This window comes from Pundamilia nyererei, unplaced genomic scaffold (assembly GCF_000239375.1).
Source record: "Pundamilia nyererei isolate P.nyererei 1_Seehausen unplaced genomic scaffold, PunNye1.0 scaffold00025, whole genome shotgun sequence".
In the NCBI taxonomy this organism is placed as follows: Eukaryota; Metazoa; Chordata; class Actinopteri; order Cichliformes; family Cichlidae; genus Pundamilia; species Pundamilia nyererei.
In genome coordinates, this window is record NW_005187426.1 from 3,843,301 (window position 1) to 3,870,173 (window position 26,873).

Sequence of the window (26,873 nt, forward strand, 5' to 3'; positions counted from 1 at the left end):
ACAGATGCCTATAGACACGTAAATGAGTCTCCAGCGAGTGGCGGGCTGCCTCCGCCAGCCAGCTCGGGCCTAATGGTCTGGAAAGCCAGCTTATGTGACGGAAGGAGATGAGGGCCTTATTTACACTGGCACACATTAGTGGATGGATGCTGATTCACTGATTAACACGTCAGCCTTTCCCACATCCCCCTCTCATGCCTCCCTCAGTTCACCTCTTTCCTCTGTACCTTCAAACCTTAATGCTCATAGTTACACACAATAATCTGACTATACAAAAAAATGACTTGCATAGCCTTTTTTTCTTTTTGTTTTTCTTCTTCTTGAAATTTACTACACCATTCACAAGCTTATACCGGTAGGCATCTAGTATATACGCTAAAATACACACACACACACACAACCTTGCCACTCTTGGAAATGCATGGTGGCAGGCTGCTGAGAACAGGGAAGCCATCTGTGAATGATAGCTCCTATGGAAAGATAATGTTTCCCATGCAGCACCGAGTGAGGCGCTGATGGAAGAAGATGACTTTTTGAATGGTTAAGTGGGTAAACGTTAGATCATGGCCACAGTGCTCCCATTTGCCTCACTCACCATCAATCCCTCCCTCTCCCCCTTGCTCTGCCTTTCTCTCTTTTTTCCCGTCTACTAGATTGTTTATTGAAAAAGCACGAGGAGGCCGCCGATAAGAGAGGCAAGGCTAATGCCGTGATTTGTGTCAGTCACGCCGTACAATTTGTTACAATCGCAACACTTATCACAATATAATATGTTTATTCTGGTCAATTAAGTGGCACAGGAAGGCTCCTGCATTTGAAGTGTCACATGCAAGATGGGACGGGGTGAGGGCGATCAAAGGAAATGGAACTAATCTAATTGTACAGCATCTCAAGCTGCTGCCACCTCCGTAGCCCTTGCCATCGCTGTTCGGCTTATAAACTGATGCATTTTGAAGAAAAGAAGGAGACACAACTACAGGTTTACAGAAACAGAGGTGGCTAGGTGCTGATCTGTATCTAACGTGTTTGTTGAACAGATAAAGGCAGGTGCTGCACATGTATACAATCAAACAAAGCAATCTGTTTTGTTTTGGGGGGGGTTTAATATCAATTTTTGGCTTCACATATATGCACTTGCTTAGGTGTCATCAAACCTATTTAGACATTCAGTTCAGCACATACAGAGAGACAATGCTTGAAAAGCAAGATTGTAGTGTTTACCATACATATGCTCCGTAAACACAAGAAAGTGCTTGAACTTAGAGCATTTGCATTCAAACACAATCGTACACATCCCTCAGCAAAGAATAGGACATAGATGACATAAATGCAAAGAGTAAAAGTGCAATAAATACCCAAATAATTGTGCTATTACAAAGGTTTACATTTGCAAACAAATATAGATATATACAAGCACTTTTAATTTAAAATGCAAATACACTCAAAGAATAAATGGTTTATCAGAAGACTTTTTTCCCAGTTATACAACATCATGCACGCACGGTCACACACACAAACACACACACACCTGGACATGTTTTGGCCTAGTCCAACATGGATCCCAAAAGAGTCACAGTATACATAAAAACAGGCCAGGCAGTGAAGGCGGACTGTGTAGCAGACCAGTGCTTCCATCGATCTGAGAGGGTTCATTAGGTAAGTGCTGACATCACAGATTGATGTCTCTTTAAACCAGTGCCTGCTGAGGAGCTGACAAGGAAAATCACCACTATTGACTCCTTTAGTGGCATTTGTGTGTGTGTGTATGCGTGTGCCTTCAACGTATTGTGTGATATGTACACGTGCCAGTAAAATGACCATGTGCGTACTAACATTTGGCACACAGCTGTATCTGTTTGTGCCTGTGTGTGAGTGCACAAGTGTGTTTTCCTAGAAGCCACATTACATATCCTTGTCTTTAATGGGCTCCTTGGGTGTAGGTGTTCACCAGTGTTGCCAGTTATACAACCAGCCATGCAGCTAAGGAGCCTGTCAGCCTGTTTCTGCTTTTACGCCACCATGCATCCATTTGCTATCAGAGTAGGAAAGAGATGGAGTGGAAAATGGAGATAAAGAGGAAAGGAAAGAACGTTGCGTGGAGGAGTCATAGAGGGACTGAACAGAATCTCTCCCCATCTATATTTCATCAGCACGTTTAGAAACTCTGTTTGGTAATTATGTTGTGCAAGTTTCTGACTAATTTGCAATCCAGTGAAAACCCCGACATGGGGCAGCTTACATTCCATATGAGAGCTAAATGCTGTTTAGTTCAAATTTAGGAGTTTGGTTTTTAAATTCTTGTCGAGGAACCAAAAAGTTATCTCTATATGTGACCCCAGTTCCCCGAGCCTCTACTTGTCGATTGATTTGAGATGTCGTTTGTATCTGATGCTTTTCTCTAATTAAGATCAGGCTAGAATCGGTGGCATTGAGCGTCTCCACAAACCTATTGATTGGAATGGGGAAGGAGTCGGTGTTTGTGAGGACACAAGTGACAGGAGTGAAACTGCTGGAAACAGCCAGAGCATTAGACACACCACATCGAGGAGACTGATGGTCCACAGTTTCCCCACTGCTGGTCTTTTTTAGATCACCTCTAGTTCAACTTAAAGTTGAAGTTTTCAAGAAATGTCTGGTGACATACTGAAGAAGCACAGACAGTAGAATTTTGGTTATGCAACCACAATAGTGAACTTCTACTAATGGAATCATTTTTGACAGCATCAGGCTGATCATCATTTTCAAATTTAATGTTGCATTTACAACACAGAATGATCTGTTAAGTGATTTCTTTTAAGTATCGATCTGCATCTGTTGTGGTACATCAATACTTTGTGGTGAAATGTTAAAGTGGCATTGATGCCTGGATCTCAGTGTCACCTACTCAGCAGTCTTAAGCTCTGATGACGATACAATAAGCATTACCTCCAATAAACACCACGGTACCACATCTTGTAGCTTTAAATGAGCAATTGATTAGTTCCTTTGAAGAATGATGTTCTCATGTGTTCAGTGTTCTCATGTCCATTTAAAATGTGTTTAAGTGATATATAGTTGAGGAGAAACAAAAGAAAGTCACTTTATCTGGCATTAATAGTATCAATACACAACACGATGTCTTGAAGGAAGCAAGAAAAAGTGAAACAACTAGAAAAGTTTTCTTGTACTTTATTTTATCATGAGCTGAGCATAATGCAAAGTGTTAGGATTGAAAAATGTGCAGAACTGAAGGCAAGATTCCCTTCTAGGCCATCACCACCAGAGGCACATCGCTATTGGCTGCCTCCAGGAGATTAAAGAGAATAATTGCCAGCTGATTGGCTGTTTAATATTTCATGGACCTTTGATGCACTGGGTGTTTGTATTACCTTTATCAGCAGGCATAATAATAGGATAGGCTTTGACTCACTTAAGTAAAACAGGCTTTTTCACAGTACAGGAATTGCTACTCTTCTTTTGAGCAAAAATGAACACAATAGACTGTCAGTATATTTTTATGGGCTATACAATATGACATATGATCATTTGAACTGATCAATACTATTGGTATCACAGAAAGATGTATATATCTGTCGGCGCATAGGTGTGTGTTTCATATAATTTGTTGATTACACTTTCTAATAAGTACTGAAGATGCAGTGATGGATTTCATCTTACATTGTAACTGCGTATAATATTTATATTTTTCAGTGCTGAATACATAATAAACTGAATAATAATAACCGAATAAAAAATAAACCTCCAGTGTAATTTATGCACAATATATAACGTCTATAACTACTACAACTATAGCAGTTGTGGTACTGCAGTTGAGAGCACACAAGCTGCAACAACAGTAGAACATTTATAGTACTACTACTGTTTATTTCAGGATTGTTCATATTTTCAACAATTTAAAATTTTGGAAATCCTTCTGTCTTAACTCTATACAATAAAACTAATGTGTTTTACCGACACTTGCATGAGTATGAGCATATATGAGAGAGTATATGAGCTAGATGTGCTAGCTCCACCCAGATCAGGGACAGCTGCCATTGACGGTCCCATGTTCGTACCGCTGCCTGATGACACTAATCTCTTTCTGTAGGTGACCTACCTCCTCTTTCCAAATCTGTCGGCGCATAGGTGTGTGTATGTGTGTGTTTGTGTTGTGTGATGGTTGCCGCGGATGTCTCCTCTGTGGTTCCGCTTCGGAGGTCCAGGAATGGTGAGCTTCTCATGGTTGTCACTTTGAGGTGTGAGAGCAATCATTTCCTTGGACAACAGTCCCATCCTCATCCCTGCTTCCCGCCTGCTCGGATTAGTTCCTCTTGCTAAGAAAATTTGCATCCAGAATATTTTCTCCTAATTTATTTTTTCACTATATTTCCAGTTTTCTTTTCTTTCTTTCTTTTTTTTCTTCCATCTGTGTCTCTTTCACTGCCCTTCTCTGTTTCCTTTCTCCTTGTTTTCCCCTGGACGCTGTAGAGCATTTTATTACAGTTGTCAGAAGGAGTAACAATTCTATTGTGGGGTGATTACAACAGGGTGTTTTACCCACAGATCACCAGAGCAATTAAAATCTGTAAATAAGGCTACCCATGATGCCTCAGTCCAAACAATGGGGTCCCATAGGAAGTGTTTGTTTGAAGGAGAACAGTGGAAGTGAGTTTCTCTTCCTTTTACTCTCACTCTCTCTCTCTCTGTTTCTCTCCCTCATTAATTAGGATATGCTCCTTCAACCCAACATGACTGTGTCGATGGGCAGCTCTGCACAATCAGTGTGACACATATTTCAGACACAAGATGAAGTTGTTTACTTTTGTGTCAGACCATGCATTGCGCCACTACACTTTTGTTTTGCAGAATGGAAGAGACAATGCAGGCCTAATTGTGCCAGTTACAGCTGTTAGGGAGAGGAAAGAGAAAGACTTGTGCCAGCTACTGTGAAAAGGAAAGTAGGGACTCTCTTGTGCATCTGTGTCTGACACCCGTGCAAACAACACTTACGATAAGGATGTTTTAATGATAACTCTCACAAATTTTTGTTGTATGTTGGTTTTGAGCGCTATTTAAGTAATCTGAGAAAATACCAATTGGCAAAAAAAGAATCAGTCTGACTATGACTCTTAAGTTGAAAGTCCCTTAACTCCTGTCATGTCATTTGGCCTGTATTTCTTCCAATCACTTGGCAGTGTATCACAATTGTGCCCTGCCATAGTCAAAGGACAGTTCTGCCAGGTAATGTCATATTATTTCAGTGAACAGTTGCATTAGGAATCAAGCTATCCATCAGCACAGAGGGATACTGTAATTCCAGTTTAGCCTTTAAACCTGGGTTGTTGTTAACTACCTGGTTCACAGCAGTGCATAAAGTGATGCAAGCACTCTAAATTACTTCTTAATGTTTCTTTTCTTTGTAGAGACAAAAGAGCTCTTTGTAGTTTTGTGGGAAGACATGTGGAACATGTCATGTATTTCGTGTCAGGATGTGTGTGTATCGCTTCCGCAACCGCCCCCACCCCACTTCATAAATTACTCACGATTGGAGTTTGGGCAGGTTGGTAAAGGAACCAGATAGATAGAAAGAGGACGACCGTGGGAGTATTGCAGCTCAACACAGCACCATGATGATGCCAGACTCCAGAGGCCTAACCAGAGGCTATATGCCTTATCAAGATCCTGTTTACAGTCAGCCAAAGAAGCTACCAGCCACCCATTTCCATAATGCTGCCTGCGGTCCTCCGCGGAAACTAATTTATCTGTGCCGGAGATGCACCATGATGTTGCCTGTTCTGCACCTCTCTCACTTTGTATTCTGTATGTTGTGTTTCTTTCTTTTGTTTCTATCTGGGGTTTTTTCCCTTTCTCATCTTATCCTCGCTCCTTATTTACTGTTTCTTTTTTTTCTAACTCTTGATGAACTACTTTTTTTCTTGCCTTTCTTCCAGCCATAACCCCTTAATTCTGTCTTTTTCTGTCTATTTGAATCACTTATTGCTACCCAACACAGTATATATAACACATCAGCTTAATTTTTGATAAGGATGGGCGAAGAATTAAAAGCAAAATCAATAAATAAAAAGAGAGTTGCTGCTTAGAGAGATCCAAGAGTCAGTAATTAAACCCATACAAAATTTAACTGAATGGAACTAAATATATGGCACTGCCCGCTTGTGTATTTGTGATCTTGTTTTTACACTCTTGTTATACCCATCTCTGTGTGAGTCTGCCATTTTCAGCTTTCCTCCTTGTACTTTTTTTATCATATGTTTGTGCCGATTTTTTTCAGCTTGAGCCACTTGTGTAGTTGCCATGTTCCTATGCCTGTACATCAGTGAGCATCTGCTCTTTCAACAAGGTCCCTATGGCCTCAAATGTCAGACCAAGCAGCTGCCAGACAAGTGCATTGTGCAGCAGGCTTGTGTTTTGCCTCCTCCCATCCCTCCACTTCATGTTCTGTGATGTTAACTGTGATTGAAAGTAAGTAGGCAGCAGCAACTGGAGGAGGAATGATGAGAAAGGTCTCTGTTTTTAAAGAATTCTGTTCTTGCAGTACTGGACGGCTGTTCTCCGGGGCTTTTGGCCAGGTGGGAGTAGGCGTTATGTTGTGCATTAGGAACAGCTTCCTCTGCCCCCTTGTGTGAAAGACCACTGCAATGGAAAGCCATTTGTAGTTCATCAATGCTGAGGGCCATGTACTATAGATTATCAGGGGACAAACAGCATGTGCACTTGAATCTCATGTGTGCACATGTTTGAATATGGTTCTGTATGCTCTTGTACACAGATTGTTGATTCCCTGCTGTTTATCATAGTATGGCTAGTGCAATAATATGTCACTGGATGCCCGTTTCAGAGTATACATTGTTTTGCGTATTTCTTTGTGTGATCAAGTAGTCACAGGGTGTGAGCACTGATGCGGAAGAGATGGAGGGTGAAGAGACAAGCAGGTACCCCCCTGGAGGGACCTTGGGGGCATCAGGCCAGGGGTAGCCCCTCTAGCTCCCTCACAGCACACTCTGGTTTGCTCTCAGACACTGCTATTGATTTGTCCACTAGATAAGACCACAGGTTAGCTGCTCTACTAAGTATTGCTCTTTTCACCTCCCTTTGGCTGCAAACAAATCCTGGAGACTGGTTCCATTTGATGTTAGCTGATGTTCCTTTAGACTTTTTTTTTCTACCAACACTACTTAACCATGGCATAAAGCAGGTATAAGCCATCACAGGGCACTGTGAGACTCACTCTTGCCCCATAAATGACCCAACCCTAAACTAGCATACTTCTCTATTGTCTTATCCTGAAGCTATAGGAAGCCATGAGTTCAATTCTGTGGCAGGTCTACAAGCTGTGAGAAAAGGGACTTTAGCTGTCAATCAATCCGCCTTCATTTCAGGATGCCAGAAAGTACAAATTCTGTGTTAATTCAAGCCTAAAGTAGATTAGTCCAAACCGTAAGTTGAAATTGTGCCTGTACTTTGGTATATGTGATCAACTAGTGCAGCAAAGTGTAAGGTTTGAACCTGACAGATTTAGATGGGAGCCAAGGCAACTCTTGATCAGCCTAAGACAGTTCATCTCATTGCCAAGTTCTTATGTGATCGGAAGTCAGTCGGCAGCACCTCAGTGCTCACTGACAGATGGATGAATCAAGTCTTCAAAAGGCTTCATCGATGACACATTAACATGAGCCGAGCTTCCTAGAGGACTCTGAATTCTGAGCTGTCACAGGTGGCAGATGAGATAAAGCTACTATGCCGCTCTGCTTGTTTCGTAACATAACCTAACTCATGTTGAGAAAAAAAAGTTGGCACCTGCTTGACATCAATTAAAAAGCAGTTTGAGATGTGAGGGATGGCTGTTGTAGCATGTCTTGTATTTTTAATTAAAACAACCTCCTCTGAGTCATCATCAGCTTTTCATGTGTCCGAAGTCAGAACAGGTGTGAAGGTAAAACAAAGAACAGTGAAGAAAAGGAATACCACAAGGGTGTGGGTGTAACATAACTTCCCACGCATCGTAAGCCAGTATGTCCTTACAAGAAATTGCAACATGCTTTATCATTGTTAATCAGAAAACTGCAGTGTAGGACAACAAAATACCAGCTTGTCATATTGTTTGTTTTTCTTTTGCTCTTAGTTACGTGTCATTTATCATGGCAGAGAGCCAGAACTATTAGTGTGTGGTAAACTGGTTCTCTCTTGGATGAGAAATTGAGGCTGTTACCAGCAATGTCAGTAGCTGAGGGTTGCATGCAAAATTTAACTGAATGGAACAGGCATCATGAAGGATATCAATAATTTTGAATGGTAAATTTTTAGACTACGAGATATTTTCTGGTGCAGTGGCATAGTTAGAAATGTACTGCCTTTTTCTCTCCGATGCATTGCAGCAATTTGTCAAGACATAACAAAAGCTGCCAAAAGTAACAGCTCAGATGCTGTAGTTTGAACACAATTAAAATAATAAAATAATAATGTGACCAGTAGAACCATAAAGCATTTTACTAACCTTTGATCCAATTTTTACTGGACTCTTATTAAATCAGAATCAGAATACTTTATTCATCCCTGAGGAAATGATGTAACAACTGAAACAGAATGCATGCCGATTGACTCATGCGCACAACAAAAGATAATGGAGAAGCACCGAAACTCATAATAGTTTGAATCAAAACTGGAAGCATTTTACACATGACAACCCGGGGACGATCGTGGCTCAAGAGTTGGGAGTTCGCCTTGTAATCGGAAGGTTGACGGTTCGAGCCCCGGCTTGGACAGTCTCGGTCGTTGTGTCCTTGGGCAAGACGCTTCACCCGTTGCCTACTGGTGGTGGTCAGAGGGCCCGGTGGCGCCAGGCCTCGCCTCTGTCAGTGCGCCCCAGGGTGGTTGTGGCTATATGTAGCTTGCCATCACCAGTGGGTGGATGACAGGTTGTGTAAAGCGCTTTGGGGTCCTTAGGGACTAGAAAAGCGCTATATAAATACAGGCCATTTACCATTTAACCCAAAGTGTCCAAAATTCCAGTACGTCTTAAAAAGCAGCAAAAACAAAACAGAAAACATGGAAGGTATTAAAAAGAAAGAGTTACATCAGTCACTGATACTAACACTACCTAAAATGTGTAATTAATATGATAATTAAATGCAGTCAAAGGATCATGGCAAGTACTGCTGCTAAAAATCATGCCACCCTGCTCGACCCTTTTGTTTAAAGTGTTATCATATCTACCATCTGCATAGAAATTGATTGATATATTAATCTTCTGTAAAACTGTAGAGATGCTACTTATTGAAATATGGAGAATGCTTTTGACCTGCACTCAAAAAACTCTGTTTTAACCTTCCACTTTATATGAGGCTCTTAGCTACTCATAGCTGCAACTTTTTATCTACTTATCAATAGCACTTACCTGCAACATGAATGGGGAGGACAGGGACTAATTGCAGGGACAAATGTTCCTGACTGTGGGGTTTGTAGTTGTCTGGGCCTAGTCCAGGCCCTGTTTATCTCAACCTCTGTTGGCAGTCATACACACACCACACGCACTATGCTCTGATTTAACCAGAGGCAAAGCCCTCGCAAACCCTCACTCTTTCTCATCAAAGATTCATAAAGGCAAGGTTCTCAATGATTTTCTGTCTCTTCCCGTATTCACAGCTTGTTGTCCTCACCCTCCCTGTCTCCTGCCAGTCAGACAGCGGAAGTCAGACGAAATTACAGCTGAAGTGGCCGCTGGCTCCGTGTGCGTGTGTATGTGTGTATACGTGAATGTTGGTTTCTGTGGGTTTATGGCATGTGTGCTTGCACTGGTAGGCGTTAGGTGCAGAAACGGGGTAGCACATGGTCACAAAGGCAAGGACACGGATGGACAGTGCCATGTTGATGTTGTACTAAAAATGTTAGTAGCCCCCATGTGGGGAAAAGAGTTAGTCCCCACCCTCTCTTCTCTTCCCCTCATTCACTCCTTCCGCTGTTCTTTGTCTTCCTTTCCAACCCCTGAGCCCTGTGTGCTGTGGCAGCTTCCACACTGGATCTAAAACTAGCTCAATCAGAGCCCCACTCACCATGCCCAGGGCACACCATCTGTAGCCCTCTGAGTCCTTCCGTGTGTGTGTGTGTGTGTGTGACTATGTCAGTGTGTATTTACCTCCCTATTTATGTGTGTGTCCATTTGTGCGCAAGCTTAGAAGCATGAGTGTGAGTATGTGTGTCTGCAAACCCAAAGCACCGTGCCTCAGCCTGTTAGTCTTGGTACTTACCAGGCTTAGCCAGATGAGGGCCACTCAGCCTGGATCTAATTCCTTCGACTCTGGCAGCACTTCACTCCTGGCTCTTTTTGCCTCTCAAGTGTGCATCTGTGACCTTGGCTGACATCAGCGAGGGTTAAACTGTGGACTTGGAGATGTGGCCACAGTGATTGAGCTGTAAGCTAGTTTCTGGATCAGAGCTTCCGAACAGCCATCTGGGTGTCTGTGGGGCTCAGAAAGAGGTTATCCCTCTCTTACACCCCACAGCTGACCCTGGATCAGCTGTGACAGCAGAGAATTTAGTATGAAGCATCCTCGCTGGGATAGGTGGTACACAGTGGGGATGTTTGTGGAGTGAAAAAAATCATTAAGAGGGGAAACTAATAAAGTTGATCTCTGTTACCATGTTAGCCGTAATCCCTGTGCTTTTATTATGAAGAAGTCTGCTCATCACCTTTGATGTCTTTGTGGCAGATAGCCTGACCTGTATTGGCTTCAGCTCTTATTTTTTCTTTGTAACTGCTTGAACAATGAACATCACATGCATATTTCTTTTTTCACACACCAATAAAAGTATGACTAAGGGTTAGGTTCTATGAAACACAGTCCTCAGTTTTGCCAGTGTGGTAGTTATTACACTGTGTACCGATATTGTCAATACAAACAGAATATAATTAAGTACCTGTTAGACCACAAAGCACTTCTTTTTCAACACCCAGAACACATTTCAATGAGTGATTCACATCATCATGCATCAACTTATCTACATAGACAGGTACTTGAATAGTGCCACCCAGACACATGCACCCCATTGCATTGCACTGTGTGAACCTTTTGCATCCTGTTCTGTGCAGTGCCTCAGGGCCTAGCCTGGCTGGTCTTCCAAACAAATTGCTGGCTGTTCACAACGTTTTAAATGCTGAGTCCCTCTAATTACACTATTTACTTAATAGGGTGAAACAAAACTCGTGTTCACGCAGCAGGAGTACCAGGTGATGCAGAAGTTCAAACACCTGGCGAAAAGCACTCCTCTGGCACGGATGCACAGTATACACATGTGCATGCATGAATGCACACACACACTCACATACTGTGATGCAAATACTAGAGGTTTCTTTCATGGTTGGATTAGACACTTTACCAACTTTTGGAATTTTTTTTTTTGTTCATACTTTCTTGTTTACTGTGGGAAAAGGCATCTGGAAAAGTGTAGCTCATTAGTTACTGTATACCCAGTCTGACATTTTCGGAATTAGTTCTTCCTCTACTGTAAACAGAGTGAGTAATGCCCATATGGGAATGTGTGCATCATCTCCTACTTTGTGCTACTCCTTTGTTTGTTCATTTTAAAGGTTACACAAAAATGGCAGATATGTTTACCAAATATAAAAAAAATCCTGCTTTTAATGCTGTATGCATACAGCATTAAAAACAAGCACTTTGCTGTTTGTTTTTGTAGGAACTTTTCAATGATTGTCACATTATAGCCTATTCCTGGACTAGACTAGTTTATGAGTTTGAAGATTTATGACTGTTTCAGTGGGGCGTGTTTACGATCACTGGTTTGCTGTGCCTATTATGTGATCTCATTATGACAAGCTGTGTCAACATTGATGTGACAGTTTAAATGCAGTTTTAACAAAATGTAATATTTATCCAAATATGTTTCCTGCGCTTGAAAAGTTGCTCGTTTGTTCCCATGCTTTGTTTAAAGAGGATAGCAAAGTCACTTTCTTTCTTTAAAGAACTGGAATATACCCATTTATGAAACCCAATATCTGTTGTGCAACTGTTTGAAAACTTCTATCTCACAGTTGTGCTTTAAACAAAGACTCCAAAACTTAACAACACATCCCCTAGAGAAAGAAGGATGACTTGTATCTAGGCAATTTAGGTTACAATACACTATAATTAGCTTTGCTAAGTTGACCCTGCCATTGTCACCTGAAGACAGGTGGGAATTGTGCCTAGGCTGAAACAAACTTATCATATGACTGGGGTCAGGTATTGTCCAGTGGCTCAGTTGTATTGCTTTTGAGGCAAGCCTCATTCATCATCAGCTTTATTGCACCATTCAGATGATGCCCACAAGGCACTAACACTTGGCCAAGAGGGAGGGAGCATACAGTGCAGGGTAGGGAGGGATAAGGGTTAAAAATGATTGTTTTACAAGATCACTTTCCGCACAACAAGTTTTCACAGCAATGGTATGCCATTTCTCTGAAAAGCTAAGAGTTACCGCTCCCAATGCCACATTAACCATCTTCCGTATTCCATGACAGCAGATTTATAGCCTTCCAACGGCGAGCTGCGAAAAAGTGCAATTGCTCGCAGGCTTGTAACCTCTTTACCCTCGTCATCAAGTCCCCTTGTTGCTCCATTTTCTCTCCTGGGCTTCATAAATAAAAAGCATCATCAAGAAAAACTTTTAGTGTCTTTTCACAACCATCTCTAATTGGTTTTGCATGTATACATAGAAATGTTTCAACCTGGTATTTAGCCACGTGTAACTGATTTTGGTCCATGTGTTCAGCTAGGCCAGCATTCCTGCATAGTGTTAGCTTTGTGGTATTACTAAAAGTGATCAGAATGAACTTTTTTTTCTTTGATTTGCTTTGTATTTTTTACTTTTCTTCCTGTTGAACAATTTTGTATCCTGGTACAAGTAGGCCACAGCTCCACTCATTCCTCTCTGGACAACCAGTCAACGTGGAGCATGCAAAACAGATATATAACCTTTATTTTCCTGTTGCTGTTTCTCTAGCTCTCTCTCTCTCTCCCTCACACACATACACACACACACACACACACACACACAATTTCTCTCTGTGAAGTTCTCTCACAGACATTGACACACAAATGCACACAGCCTTAAGCGGTGATCTGTCTCTTCAACCCTTGCCGGAAAAGAAACGGCCAGGAGGATCCTCTCTGTTTGTCCTAAAACTCCCTCTTTTTTTTTTTTTTTTTTATTGGAACCTGTTTGCATTTGAACAATAGTTGTCTCCTCATAAATTTTGCGCCTGTGTTGACATTAGACCACATTCCATCCCATTGCCTGAGGAGGAGAAAGAGCAGGCCAGGGTGTTTGGTAATTTGTTACACTGTTAAGCACCTAATGGACATCCACCTGGTTTTTGAGAGCAGTAGCTGTAGTTCAGGGGCTTGCCTCTGTTGTACCTCAAGACTGCAATAGTATTTTATTGCTGCCAATTATGAAGTCTGTTTAGAGGCTACCTAACTCTGTGTGTGTTTTTGTGTTACATCTGGTTCTCCCTGCTCTAAATGGGGCAGCCAGCCAAACCACATCAAACAATTAGGGTGTGAAGCAGGTACAGACTGTGCAGGTATAACAAAACTTCCCTGTTTCTGTTGTTGACTTCAAGTAACTCTACTAAAAGTACATGGGCCGATGAAAGCTCACGGTCCTGTGTTTCCAACTGGCTGGGGATACCAGTAATGAGCCTTATTTGTTTCATGTGGTTTAATGAACAGTCCAGACTGCAGCTGGCAAGAGGGAGACCTCACAGAGTTTGAGGAAGGTACCCGTGTTCCCTGGCAGAATCATTGTTCCCAGCACCAGCAGAGCCATTGTGGCACGTGAGTGGGTGGGTGTGTTGAAAGGGCCACGCGGCACCCACTTTATCTCTTGCCCCTCCTTCTTGCTCATGCAATTTTGCGTGGTTTCTGCAACCATTAATTAAAGGGGAAAAGAGTGCATCAGATGTTAGTTTTATTAGCCTAGGCTCCTTAGAGGGAATCAAAATGAAAGGAACATATGTCATGCATTTGATGATGCCCCTCCCTCTCCATTTCTCTCCCCACAATTGCCCACCTCACACATTCACAAAGTGTACAGTCAGCAGCTGTCTGCAGACACAATAGCATTTGATTGATCCTGAGGAAACGGTTAAGACGCTGCCCTACCCACGCTTTCTTTCTGGCTGGCTGGCTCACATTTTGCACCACTTTACATTTAACGCTGAATGTGGCAGTGATTGGGATAATAGGATGGTGGTTAGGGATCTAAGGCACTGTTCACGCTCTAATGAGGACAGTCCTCAGAGCACCCAGGACCTTGGAGTCCTGGGTGGTGTATGTTGAGATCTAAAGCCTGACACTTAACAGGTTGGACGTTGTTCTGAAAATTATGCCCCTGTTATACTGGCCTCTACACAACATCATTAACAGAAAATTTCCAAGAAAAAGTTTGCATTTTCCAGTTAATTACTTGTAACCTTAATCTGATCTTAATCTAAGCAATCTTAATGTAATATGTAAACCACTGTGCCAGTAACTTTTCAAAAGCTACTTTGAGCCACTTGTTACAATAAAGAGATGTGATTGATAATATTAGTTGCAGACATGTCCTTCTCTATACAATACATATGGAAAGTTTTCCACATTTTGTTATATTTCAGGATTTAAGAATCTTTTTGACATGGATTAGTTTTTTATTCATTAGTTTACCAACAGTGTTCCACAATTACATCACAAAAATAAGGTTTTTGTAATATTTTACTAATTTGCTAAAATGAGAGGCTGAAATATCCCATTTCCATTATTAGTACTTGAATAAAGTACCTTTGGTGGTAGCAGCCTCGAGTCTCCTTGCACATTAAGCTGCAAGCTTAGCAAACCTTTTGTTGGAGGTTTCCACCTATTTTCTTGAAAGAATTTCTGTAACCAAATTTGATAACATGTTGATTCACAGCCATTCTCAGGTCTCCTCAGAAATATTCCTTTGAGTTCAAGTCCAGTGTTTGGCTTAGACGCCCCAAGACTACTGCAATGCTTTGTTTATGGAAGACAGTCTTTAGATTTCAACAAGGTTATTCCTGTGGAATAATCTTGTTGTTCATTTTTTCATCCTTGTCTCATTAATAGGTTTACTTAAATCTTGCCAGGATAAGATTCATACCAAAAAAAAGATTGATGTCAGTGGAAAGACAGCAGTGAAAGAAACCACAAAAGAAAGAAACCACAAAAAAGGTTAGAACCACTGCAACACAGCTCAGGTTTGTGCAAGATTGCCTTGATCTTCTAGGGAAATGTGCTGACTGCAGATGAAAAAAAATGATGGATTTTTTTTTCTTTTTTGTTAGAAAAATGCAGGTACATTCAGATTTTCATTTACCTTTAACAGCCTGTTCCATAACCGATTGCTCAATATGTTTAATAGAAACATGAAAGGTACAACAGCGTGTTATTAGTTTAGTCAGATCTTCTATAATTAGGATTTGGAAGATCACATCCTGATGCTGATGAGAAATTCTCTTAATTCCAAAGATATACCAAACTGTCTGTTGCCCTTGCAGCTTGCAAAACACAGGACATGAATAAATACTGTCTGCCCATATCTCTTAGCCATTATACCGTATCAAATCACATACAAAGACAGATGTGCTTAATCACTCATTTCTTACACAATATTGTATATATAGAATGTAGATGGATAATATACTTCTTTCTTCTCACTCCTTGGGACTTGATTGCATGCCTTACCTTCAGGGGCAGGCTGATTTATGAGACACATGCCTGTTTTTTCATGACTTGTTTGATTGCATTCTCAGCTATCGGGCACATAGGCTGCCAAAACCATAAAAATTCACACCTGCACAGAACTCCTAGTCAGATGAACATCAGGCAAAGCATGGGGAAGCAGGTGATCTGAGGTATGCTGTTTCCCTTGATCATAATCGCAATGACATGATTGATTGATGTTCATTGTATCTTTACAAAAGCCTTCTTTTTAGGTCCAGTTTGAACGTTGCGTAGGGCTTGGCACACGCTTTGGTCGTGAATCTCGGTACACCACCCATTCTAATACTGTTCTCTAAGCTTGTGTTTTTCTTTTAGTTGCTAACAATACAAATATGAAAAGTAGGAAAAATATAACTTCAAGTTCTCACAAGTTTTAAAAAGATATCTGCCATTGCCTAATCATGTCCTGAATGTACCGAATCAAACAACCCAAGCTGTCTATTCCCATGTCATTACAAATGACCTTCTGTAGAAATAATGCAATAAGTGTTGTCTCCTATCTACATTCTCTGGGTACTTTTTCACTTGCCCTGACACAATTGTGCATTTATCAGTGTAATTGCATGAGTCGGAAGCACTGATGTTGTCTATTAGGCGGATTTCCATCCTGTTAAGAGCAGAGGGCCTTTTAATGTATGGCCCTGGTTGAGTGTACTGCTACACAATTACACACTGGCCAGAGATTGAGTGGGCTGATGATGCTGTTGATTGGGATGGTGCTGATGGCAGTGATGATATTGGACCACCCTGCACTCTTCTAACAAGCCTTTCAGAGAGCATCTAAGAGGGAAACAACAAAGTGAAACCGAGGTTAATCATTTTATTTACTCCCTTTTTCTCTCCCTCTCGTTCCCCTACCTCTCCTTCTGCCTTTCCTTTCTTTAACCAAGTGATGGAGCTCGGACCATGGAGCGGGGGGGAGGAAATCGATAGGGAGCGCATTACAGTAAAACGTATTGATTAGGAGACCTGCGAGCAGTGTGTTGGTCGCAGAGATGGTGGAATGATGCAATGCTTAAAGGAATTTATCCTTTGACTTTTACATTAACCTTTTATTGACTGCTTTGCCTGTCCATAATTAACACTCACTTTAGCTAAAGTGGTTAGTTTGAGCGCAAAGGGGGCTCCAGCCCTTATTGCAGCAAGGGCCGTGGCGCTCCCACCCCAGCCGCAGTTCAAGTGCACTGTACTGCAAGAAGGGAAAGGCCTCTGAAGAATTGAGGCGATAGAATGCTAGATACCTTTCACATTAGCATACCATTTTAGCGGGGGCCTGCTAGGCTATAAGGTTTCAGGGCAAATTGAAATGAGTGATTGTATTGCCAATCTCTCTTGACCGAGCGCCAGATGGGATAGTTAGGCCCATATCTGTCTGGGGTTAATCCATTGGAACAGCCTGGACTCACAAACACAACCTCTCCCTCCTTCACCCACACCCTCACTCGCACATACACACCTCTTTGTCTTTGACCTTAACTTTAAGGTGGACTGTTCTGCCATGGGAAAGTCTTTTGGTGAGCCTTGTTTGTACGCCACTGTGGCTTAGACAGAATTTCTAGCAAGAGCCCACGAGAGCTTAAAGCACCTCGCTTGATATTGACTTTTTGTTTGGTTCCATTTTAGCAGTCAGGGGACGGTACTCTGTGAACAGTGATAGACTGTGTAAAAGTGCGCGCTGAATTACCTACACTATATTATCTTTGATAGTCTTCCAGTCTCGATATCTTTTATATCTCTGGTAAACCTGGCACCTTCTATTTGCAAGCTAATGCTGCAAGATCTGTTGTCAAATAAATGCAGTATCTCTGTTGAAGTGAGCTACTCAGTTTTTTTTATTGTATGTAGCCTTTCATTATGAGTCAGGGAAGTAGAGAAGAAGCAAGTGTTTTCTCTCATAGCTCTGGAGTTTGAATACTTAATCACACCAAATCAAAAGCCTGGGTTCCCTTGGTCTATGGTGTCCTCAAGCTGATGTCAGCAGAACCACAGTTTGTGTGTGTGTGTGCATGCTGTCTGGGTCAGTTTGCACTTGCACACTCTGTAGATACGTATGCCAGCCATGTCCCCCTCCTCCTCCTCCTCCTCCTCCTCCTCCTCCTTCTCTGAAGTGGTGCTTCCTTTAATTCGCACCCTAAATAAATGATGAGAACATTTAAACACACGGCTCGTCGCAAAGCCCCAAGGTCGCCTAATCGTATTATTTATGAAGTGATGTGCTACATAATGGTACTTAGTGCATGTTAACAGATGCTATTATCAGGCCCTGATCCAGAGCACAGAAGATATATTGGACAGTGGATGTTAATGCTACTCCTCACCACCATAATGCAGGAGATCCTTAAAGGGCTAACCGCACCAAAATGCAGCACTTAGGCAGAGGGCCAGTTAAACATTAAGTGGCTCATGTGAATATATATAACCACAAATTGTGGCAGCCCTCGGTTGTCCCCTAACACTTGAACATTCCCTCATCCCATCCACAACCGATCCTCATATCCTGCTGTTCAGCTCTCTGTGGCCCCTCCTTCAGTCACTAACCACAAGGTGGTGGTGACTGTGTGCATTTGTCTGTGTTATGGGTTTGTTCGGGGGGTTTTAGGGTGTGCATAGGGTAAAGAGATATGACAAGACAGACCCTGGCATAATGATTGAATGGAAAATATAACTGACCCCGTTTCTGTAGATAGGAAATCTTAGGTCACTATTCACAAGCACACAAGGACACACTACACACGCAACATACAAATGCCATCCTCCAGCTCTCCCTCTTGCACCTCCAGGTCAGAGGTCACCCTCATCTGTCAAGAAGCAGAGGGAGGGTAGATTTACAATGACAGCAGAGAGCAACACAGAGTCACAGCAGTAAATATTTACACAGGTCTAACAAAAGATGTGGCTAAGGTCTGTAGGGGTTCCAAGCATGGTGGAAATTACAACTAACCTCAGATTGTTAATCATACAAAAATCACGCAGTGACATGAAGAGGCAGGATTTCTCACTGCTCTGTCATTATTGCAACAAGAGAGAGTGATGTTCTTGTGAAAGCATCCTGCAGTGTGTGCCTGTATGTTTGTAAGATGAATGGGGCATTAATCATGATACATGATATCATGGTTTCCCATCACCTTAATGCTGTTGCAACACTTCACTGATGTGTCACATCTCTGTTTTTCTCATCTCCATTCAGTTCAAGTTTTACTGGCTTGGGAGTTTCCAAGTATTTCAGTAGTTTCAAACCAAATTGCATGCAGACACATCATTTAAATGCCCTCAACAATATCTAGTGAAGAGAAAAACATTTCTTTGTTTATTTGTAATAAAACTGCATGCTGTTTCTTTTGTGGATCATACAGAGACAAACTTACTCTCCTGTCCTGCTGGTTCTACCTGGACAAAGTATTACTGTGAGTCATGAAAACAAAAGGAGGCAGAAAACTGTTAAAAAAACTTGCTTCTGGTCAAACTCACAATAGAGATTTTGGCTTTAAAAACAAGTTTAAACACACACATGCTCACACACAGACATCATTGCCTAAACAACTTGACTTTTTTTGGAAATTACGCCCTTAAATTGCTCTTCATTGACTAGATAAAAACACGATAGAAAGATCTCCGTTTATCTTTGTCTACTAGAGTTCCACCATCATTGACAAGTATTAGTTAGTGTTAGTATTTACTTGTAAACACATCTCATAAAACTTTCAGGTGAAAGCCTGGCTTTGGCAAGCTGTAGTAGGATGCAAATATAAATATAAAAAATAAAAACATGAAGAAAGTTTTGTGAGTGGGGTGAGACGTGGCCTTTTGGTGATGAGTCTCTACCTACTTGTGCTTTAACGGGAGGGAGGAGTAAATGGGATTTTTTTTGTTTCCTGTGTTCTGTCGCCTCAGGTGCCACTCAAGTCTGGCCCAGACATTGCCCCCCGAGGAGGCCCCAGTGGACCGGCCCTTCTGGGGTGTGGATGACCCCAGCATGCCTCTGCCCTTTGATCTGGCTGACATCATTAACAGAGTGGAGTCACTGCTCTGGAGGTGAGTGTAAGATTTGACATGTTGAAATGTGTTTATGTACACACTGAATACATGTATCTATCTCATGCAGCATAGATCTAGTCGCAGAGGATTCACTTATTCATTCATTACCCAGCTGTGGTCATCTGTGAACAATGCTGTTGTTTAATGTTATGTAATATTAGTTAAATTGTCCAAATGATTAAGTAAACCAAATGACGTTAAAATAAATAAATAATTCTAATTGGCGTTGACAGACACTGGTATTTTGGTTTCAGTTTTAAGCTTTGGAATCTCATGCTTTTAAAATGGTATGGATTTGTCACTTCATGCACAACTAGACACCTTACATGTTGTCATACTTTAAATATGCGCACCTGCTCCGCAAGTCGTGTCATAGACCCTTGTAAAAATTGTGAGGAATTTCTTGGAGTTGCTATTTGCATTGGCAAATACATGACATTGGGTGTAATTGGTCTTCCTGTTGGCATGAATCCTAGGTCCTGCTGATTTTGCATGGAGACATCTATAGTCTTTCGTTGACCTGCATCTAAAACACAAGTTAACTTCACATGAGAACTTACATTCAGTCACGATATCTGATCAAATTTGACCTCTGTCCATTTCTTCTCTTTCTCTGACAGGATGTAAATATGGATAGAGGAAACAAGGAAGCAAGAAAAAAATGACCCACCAGCTTTTCTGAATGATCCCCACATTAGCTGAGGGGACAGACCAGATTGATTTCCTTTTGATTAGGCCATCTACATCACCCCCGACTCCACCCTCCACTACCCCAGCTGACCCCAGCATCTCAGTCACCTCAACTTGGATTGGCTGGAAGGAAACCAACACAAGAATAGTGCTTCAGTAACATGCTAACAAACGCAATGCTTAGTACCAAGCCACTAGTGTCACAACGGTCTAACAAAACATATATGGAACCCGCATTTCAGTGTTAACATACAACATTGTGTTACTATTTATTATTTCAGTGTACTTTGTTACCTAATCTCATGTAACCCAGACATGCTTTTATCAGTGGATTGTTCTCATTCTCAGTAGTCATAGTACAGTACATACATATATGCTTTCTACTTGTCACACAGTGTTATAATACAGTGTAGAATGGTAAGAAAACTCACTTTGCTCACAGGCTATTGCATTCTTCACTTGTGTATAGTGTAACCCTTTTATTGTGTTAAGAAGTGAAATGAGCCAGAAAAGACCAAAGAACGATTATAAGAGGATGGTTATGAATGTCATCCAATGGAGTACATGAAGAATATGTTGTTAAGTGTTTATGGTGCAGTGGTGTGCTTGTGCCATATTAATATATGTGTGTGTGTGTGTGTGTGTGTGTGTGTGTGTGTGCGTGCGTGCGTGCGTGCGTGCGTGCGTGCATAAGAGCGTTCACTCTCCCAAATGTCTACATGAAAGCGTGTGTGTACGAATGTGATAGTGTGTGAGCCTGTAGGCAGCCTGCCAGTTGTTTGTTCTTGAAGATGTGCATATGGAGAAACAGAGACTAGCAGCAGGGCCCCTCTGCTACTGCTCTGATGAAAGGCAGCATTGATAGAATGACCCGGAACACAACCGCCGTTTCTCATAATTACAGCTGTTCAATCGCTTTTAATTACTCTTAAAGTGTGTAGAGCACCACATTCCCCTGTAATGCTGCAGGCCATCTAGAGAGTGAGAGAAAGATCCGGCACTTCTGACAAAATCCACATTCAAAAAAGCTAAAAAGGGTGGAAAAGGGGGCCGACGTCAAAGCAGTGTAGCAGCCCTCCTCGTTTGATTTCTTTCTCTATCTAGTTCATGATGAAGTAGAGATGCTGTTTACTATTAAAAATGCAGAATGCACTCCTTTTTTTACTTCTGAAGTTTTTTCCAAGATGTTAATGGTTGCCAAACGCTGTTCTTCTTGCTTCTTCTTTTGCTGCGCCTTTGTTGTTTGTTGTTGTCAGAGAGATTTGTTTGTAGATTGGCAGTAGCTTTGACTTGTTTGAATCACTCTGTGCTCCCTGCGCCACAGCTTGTCTGTCTGAAGCAATAGGAATGGCAGTAAATAAAAAAAACAGTGTTTTATCCAATGATCTCCATTCTTCTCATTTTTTTAGAATTGCAAATGGACAACAAATATGGTACACATGTTTCTTCATTCGTGTGTGTGAGGTTCAAATGTCGATCGACTGTATTTTTACTAATATTTTTGACCTATAAACCAATCCAATCCATGCAGGCATGTGTGTCAATGCCTTCCCACTGGGTTGAAGGTGAGTTACTGAGCTTTGAAGCAGCCACTTTCTAAATACTCAGGATTCCACAAGACAAATAAGGCAGCAATGAGAGAGATCCATAGTGTAATGGTGAAGGTCACTGACAGGAGCATGCACGTTATATGCACAGTTGTCCTACCAGTATTTCCTGATAAGTAAGAAGTTAAAAAATCATATTGAAGATGCTTAGAGTGTGAAAAAAGTCCCATTTAGTTTCAGCACAGCACTGTATCCAGAACCTTAAATATAATAAAAACATTTGAATAACAAGATAATAAGCCCAATAATTCTCTATAGACAAAAAAAGGAAGCATTTGTGTCGGGTATTTTTATCTGTTTTCCTCTGACTCAGACCTCAAAGGAAACGGTTTGAGTAGCAGTGCAAACATCTTCTACAACAGATTGATTGATGGATTAACTTGATTGATTGAGTGATGTCATTCCCTGCAACGAAGTGATGGCTAATATTCTGTATTCCACTCTGAAACCTCAACTCCACACCTTTTACAAGCCGCCATCCCAAAGGTTGCTTATGTTAACTACTTCCTGTAGTGGCTGAGTGACTGAGTGATGGATGAGTGTGGAGCGTTCTCCCCTCAGGGGTCGACTGAAAAAGGTCACCACTTGAAGAGACAATTACACAGCACTGGTAAGAGCCACAGGTATGCATTGTTCTGACCGGGGTCAGCCGCCAGCCAAGCAGCCAAGCCACCGTCAATTAGGCCAACAATAGGCGCAGGGAAAGATAAAATAACCAGGTGTGTGGTTGGGAAAGGTATCAGTTTGGGGTCATATCTCAGTCAAATGTTTCAGTGTGTGGCTTGAACGGCTGGGACTGATTGTGGTGTAGTTGAATGATATAAGGGAATGGGTTCAAATTTAAAGATGTCTCTATATCCAATTATATAGACATATAGACACACACATATATTTCTATATGTGTATAAGTGAGAAATTATTCTACCAATGTCTGCGAAGGACTGTTTCTATTAAGAACTAAGGAAATCTGACCTTAACCATGATCTGTTTAGATTACCCTCCGAACAAGTCACAGTCTGTTTGGATGAGGCTTTGTGCATTATCAGTACATGTGCAATGCATGCTAAAAATGTATGTTCAAGAATGAATACATGCATAAAAATGACTGAACGTGAGCCTGTACAAAGAAATAGATGTGTGTAATGTATCTGACCCAGTGTGTTTGTGTGTGTGTGTCCAAGGTTCCAGGGTGCTGGTTGTGGTTGGAAGTCCTGGGGCCAGAGAAGCAGTAGTAATTGTAGAAGCAGGCTGAAGAGCTGAAGATAGTATCGCAGCTCTGGGGCGGCTGTCAGCAGTGGGAAGGGCCATGCTCATTTGTCACCAACACAGACAAACACCACTCAACACCGACAAAACACTGACTTGATTGACTACATGTGAAGCAACACAAGCCCTAATGTTTTGCAACTGTTAATTGCACTAAAGGTCATAAAAAAGGCAGGCTGGAGAAGATTCACATCAGCATAAATACAAGGCAGCACATGAAAAGACTCACTGTAAATTATGACTTTGACTTTATCACCCTCCATTATTTTCCTGATTATATCCATCTTATTTAGATTTATCAATGGAATTTATATGTTACATGTTGCAAAATGTTACTCAATAAGGTCAAGATAAAATACTAGTGTAAAGTCCCTACTGATGTTCAATTTATATAGCTGGGTCTGTGAAAGTACTAAAGTGTAAATGTATGAATTTTTAAAGTCTCCTTTCCTTTCTTCTCTCTCCTTTCAGGTCGTGACCAGACCAAACCCAGGCAAAGTGGAGCTGCTAAAATCCGAAGCATCTGATCCTGCAAAGCACCTGTCCTCTCTTTTAGAAGTCTCATCACCACTGACGTCTTCCCAGGCCACAGTTCACTTAGTGTTAGAATGAGAGTGAAGTGATGGGTATGCCATGATGCTGATGTTGATGTAGTCGGGGGCCTGGCAACTGAGCAGCTCTGATGAACAGAGGGTATGTCATGATGAATGTGTGTGTATTTATCTGTGTGTAGATGAAAAGTGCAGAGGCAGTCTTGAGGGAGAGAGAGAGGCCTCGCAGATCAAACAGCAGTCTGATCTAATGTAGAGCATGTTTGTGGGTCGTTGCTGTGGCCCTGGCTCTAGTGACCAGCAGCCCCCCAAATCATCTGTCCTGCAGGACCACAATCTCTTTAGTTCTTCCACTCTCATTTTCAATCTGAAGTGGATGACCCATTTTTTCCTTTCATGCCTCATCTTTACCCGAGTCTTCCTGTACACCTCTGGTTAAGTTTTCACTCACTGTTCAAAGTTATAGTATCACTCAAGAATCAAGAAGATCAAAAGTATTTATAGACTAAAGTGCCTGTTCCGCTATGCGATGCGTTTATTTGAAATCACCTGGATTCTTTTAGGGCACCAGTCCAGAGCTGTTTTGGTTGTCAGTGCTCAGCTTTATCTCCTGAATGGTAGTATCATTTCAGCTTCACCTTTAGCTAACTTAAGTTCTTATTAGTGGTTATTGCGGACAGAACCTAGTGACAAATATTATGTTTGGTATAAACGAAAATATTGCACGTAGCATCACTGCAGACACATCATCCCCCTCCTCACTGTCTCACCGTAGCACGCACTGAGGCCTGTTTCTCCAGAGTGGTACCAAAGCGTCTCCACTCATACCTGTCTCCCTCTCTTGTCGTTGTGAGCCCTGTTAGCACCATGCCATTCATATCAGTGGGATTAAATAGATCGTTTTCCAGCGTTAGCAGCTTCTCCGCCAAGTGGTCTTGATGTCAGGCCAAGTATAATTGAGTCATCTGCATCTCATCTAAAATGGATGAAAGGACTTTTTGATATCGCACTCCCTCTCCCACTCATACACACACATGCAAACACACACACGAACACATACGCGTTTTTTTTTCTTTCTTTTTTTTCTGGGGTTTAGAGCAAGCAGCAAGCAGCTCCTGTGCACCATCATTTTATAACTATTAATTTTCACAACGTCCTTTGAGTCACTGTACTCTGTATTACAAAGAACCTTGTAATACACAGCTTTGGCCCGAACTACTAATATAGATTGTTTGAAGCTGTTTGCGCAAATGACCAGTGATAGTGTTTTTCTAGAAAGGGTAGTTTCATTTACATGAAAACACAAGATGAAAAGAACCACAGCTGGCAATAAATACCTTACAAGAGATGCATTATACTTCGAGGCAGTTGAGGACAAACATGTCATATTGACAATTTTTAAGTTAATTCAGTCTATTTTCAAATACTGCCATGTATTGCAGCTTTTGTCATATTTCAGATATAGACCATAACAAAACAACAAGCAAATGTCAGACAAATATGTAGATTTTTAAAAAAGATGAAAGAAAAATCTTGATGATGATGAAGAAGAGAATATTCAAAGTCAATAATAGCAGGCAGAAACATTTGGGTTAAAAAAAAATAGAAGTAGGAGCACACTGGCCTTCGAACTTAATTTTTCTATTTCAATTCTGTCATTCTGATTAATGTTTCTCGAGGAGGCAGACAAGACAAAACTGCAAATATTAGGTCATTAGATGTACAAGAGGTGAGAGATTGGAATAAGGAGGGACGAGGAATAGTTAAAAAGGGTAGTAAAGGAAGCAGGAAGGTGTGATGTATTTGACAGGAGAGATGCTCACCTTATCTGTTCCAACCTTGAGAATGAATTGCTGGCCAGCTTCTTTAAACACACACTCAAACACTCGGTGGCACACACACATACACACATATCCCCAACGCCAACATTGCTGCCCCTTGATTGACAGCCCTTCAAATGAGTGTCTGAGTAGCACTATGCTCTGGCCTTCCAAGTAAGTGGGCCGTCAAATTACATCCAGGGGACTGGCTGGCCCCCTCTCCCGTGGCAGAGGAGATCTATTTATTTGTGTGTTTATTTGCTTGGTTTAAATATTTGGTGGGGGAAAAATATTGAATTTTTGTCCCCCGGTCAAAGTCCCCTCATATTTAGTTAATAAAGAGCAGAGGAGGTTGTTTGCCCAGAAAAGTGCAGGATGGGGGACTTTATTTAAGGCAGTCCTCAGAGAGAGCTGGTGACCTTCTTCTCTTGGAGGAGAGGGCTGTGTACACTGTGCTGAGATTCACTCTCTCTGCCTCCACCAGCCATTCTCCAGTCTAGCTGTGTACTCAGACATGTTTTCTTCCCTTACTTTTACCTGCTCTCTGTCAATTTCCATCCATTCCTTCCCTTCTCGCAGGATCTTTGTCTTCTATTTCTCACACATCCTTACCTCACTTTTCCCTCTGCCTGCCTGTCTTTCTGTGGAGTCTTGCTCTATTCGAGTGGAGTCTCTCTCTGGATTCCCCAGGCTGCATCCAGGTTAAACTCTTAATTGCCTCGGCAGTAGGTGGTTTAAGGCGCTGGCTCACTACAGCTCAGCCAGTCCCTGTGCAGGGGGCTGCGGGGTGACTGGGGAGGGGTGAGTTGTTCTGTGTTCAATTGTGGTTGGTGTGTGCTGGCAGACAGTGCAGGTAGATGATAAAGACTTATTAATATAGATGATGGAGAGATGATGGAGATGACCTCTGACAGGAGTTCTACAGAGAGCTTTAGCTTCATGTCAGACATAAGACTATCTATCTATCTATCTATCTATCTATCTATCTATCTATCTATCTATCTATCTATCTATCTATCTATCTATCTATCTATCCATCCATCCATCCATCCATCCATCCATCCATCCATCCATCCATCCATCCATCCATCCATCCATCCATCCATCCATCCATCCATCCATCCATCC

General features: G+C 41.7%; 1 protein-coding gene across 1 annotated transcript in view; it reads left to right on the forward strand.

Moving 5' to 3' along the window:
• Positions 1-21,883, forward strand: part of fto (FTO alpha-ketoglutarate dependent dioxygenase) — a 113,573-nt gene extending 91,690 nt beyond the window's left edge. Inside the window, exons 9-10 of the mRNA XM_005727650.2 lie at positions 19,668-19,808; positions 20,432-21,883. Coding sequence (XP_005727707.1) covers positions 19,668-19,808; positions 20,432-20,438 — 148 coding nt within the window. The 3' untranslated portion in view covers positions 20,439-21,883. The remainder of the gene's footprint in view (positions 1-19,667; positions 19,809-20,431) is intronic.
• The last annotated feature ends 4,990 nt before the right edge of the window (positions 21,884-26,873 follow it).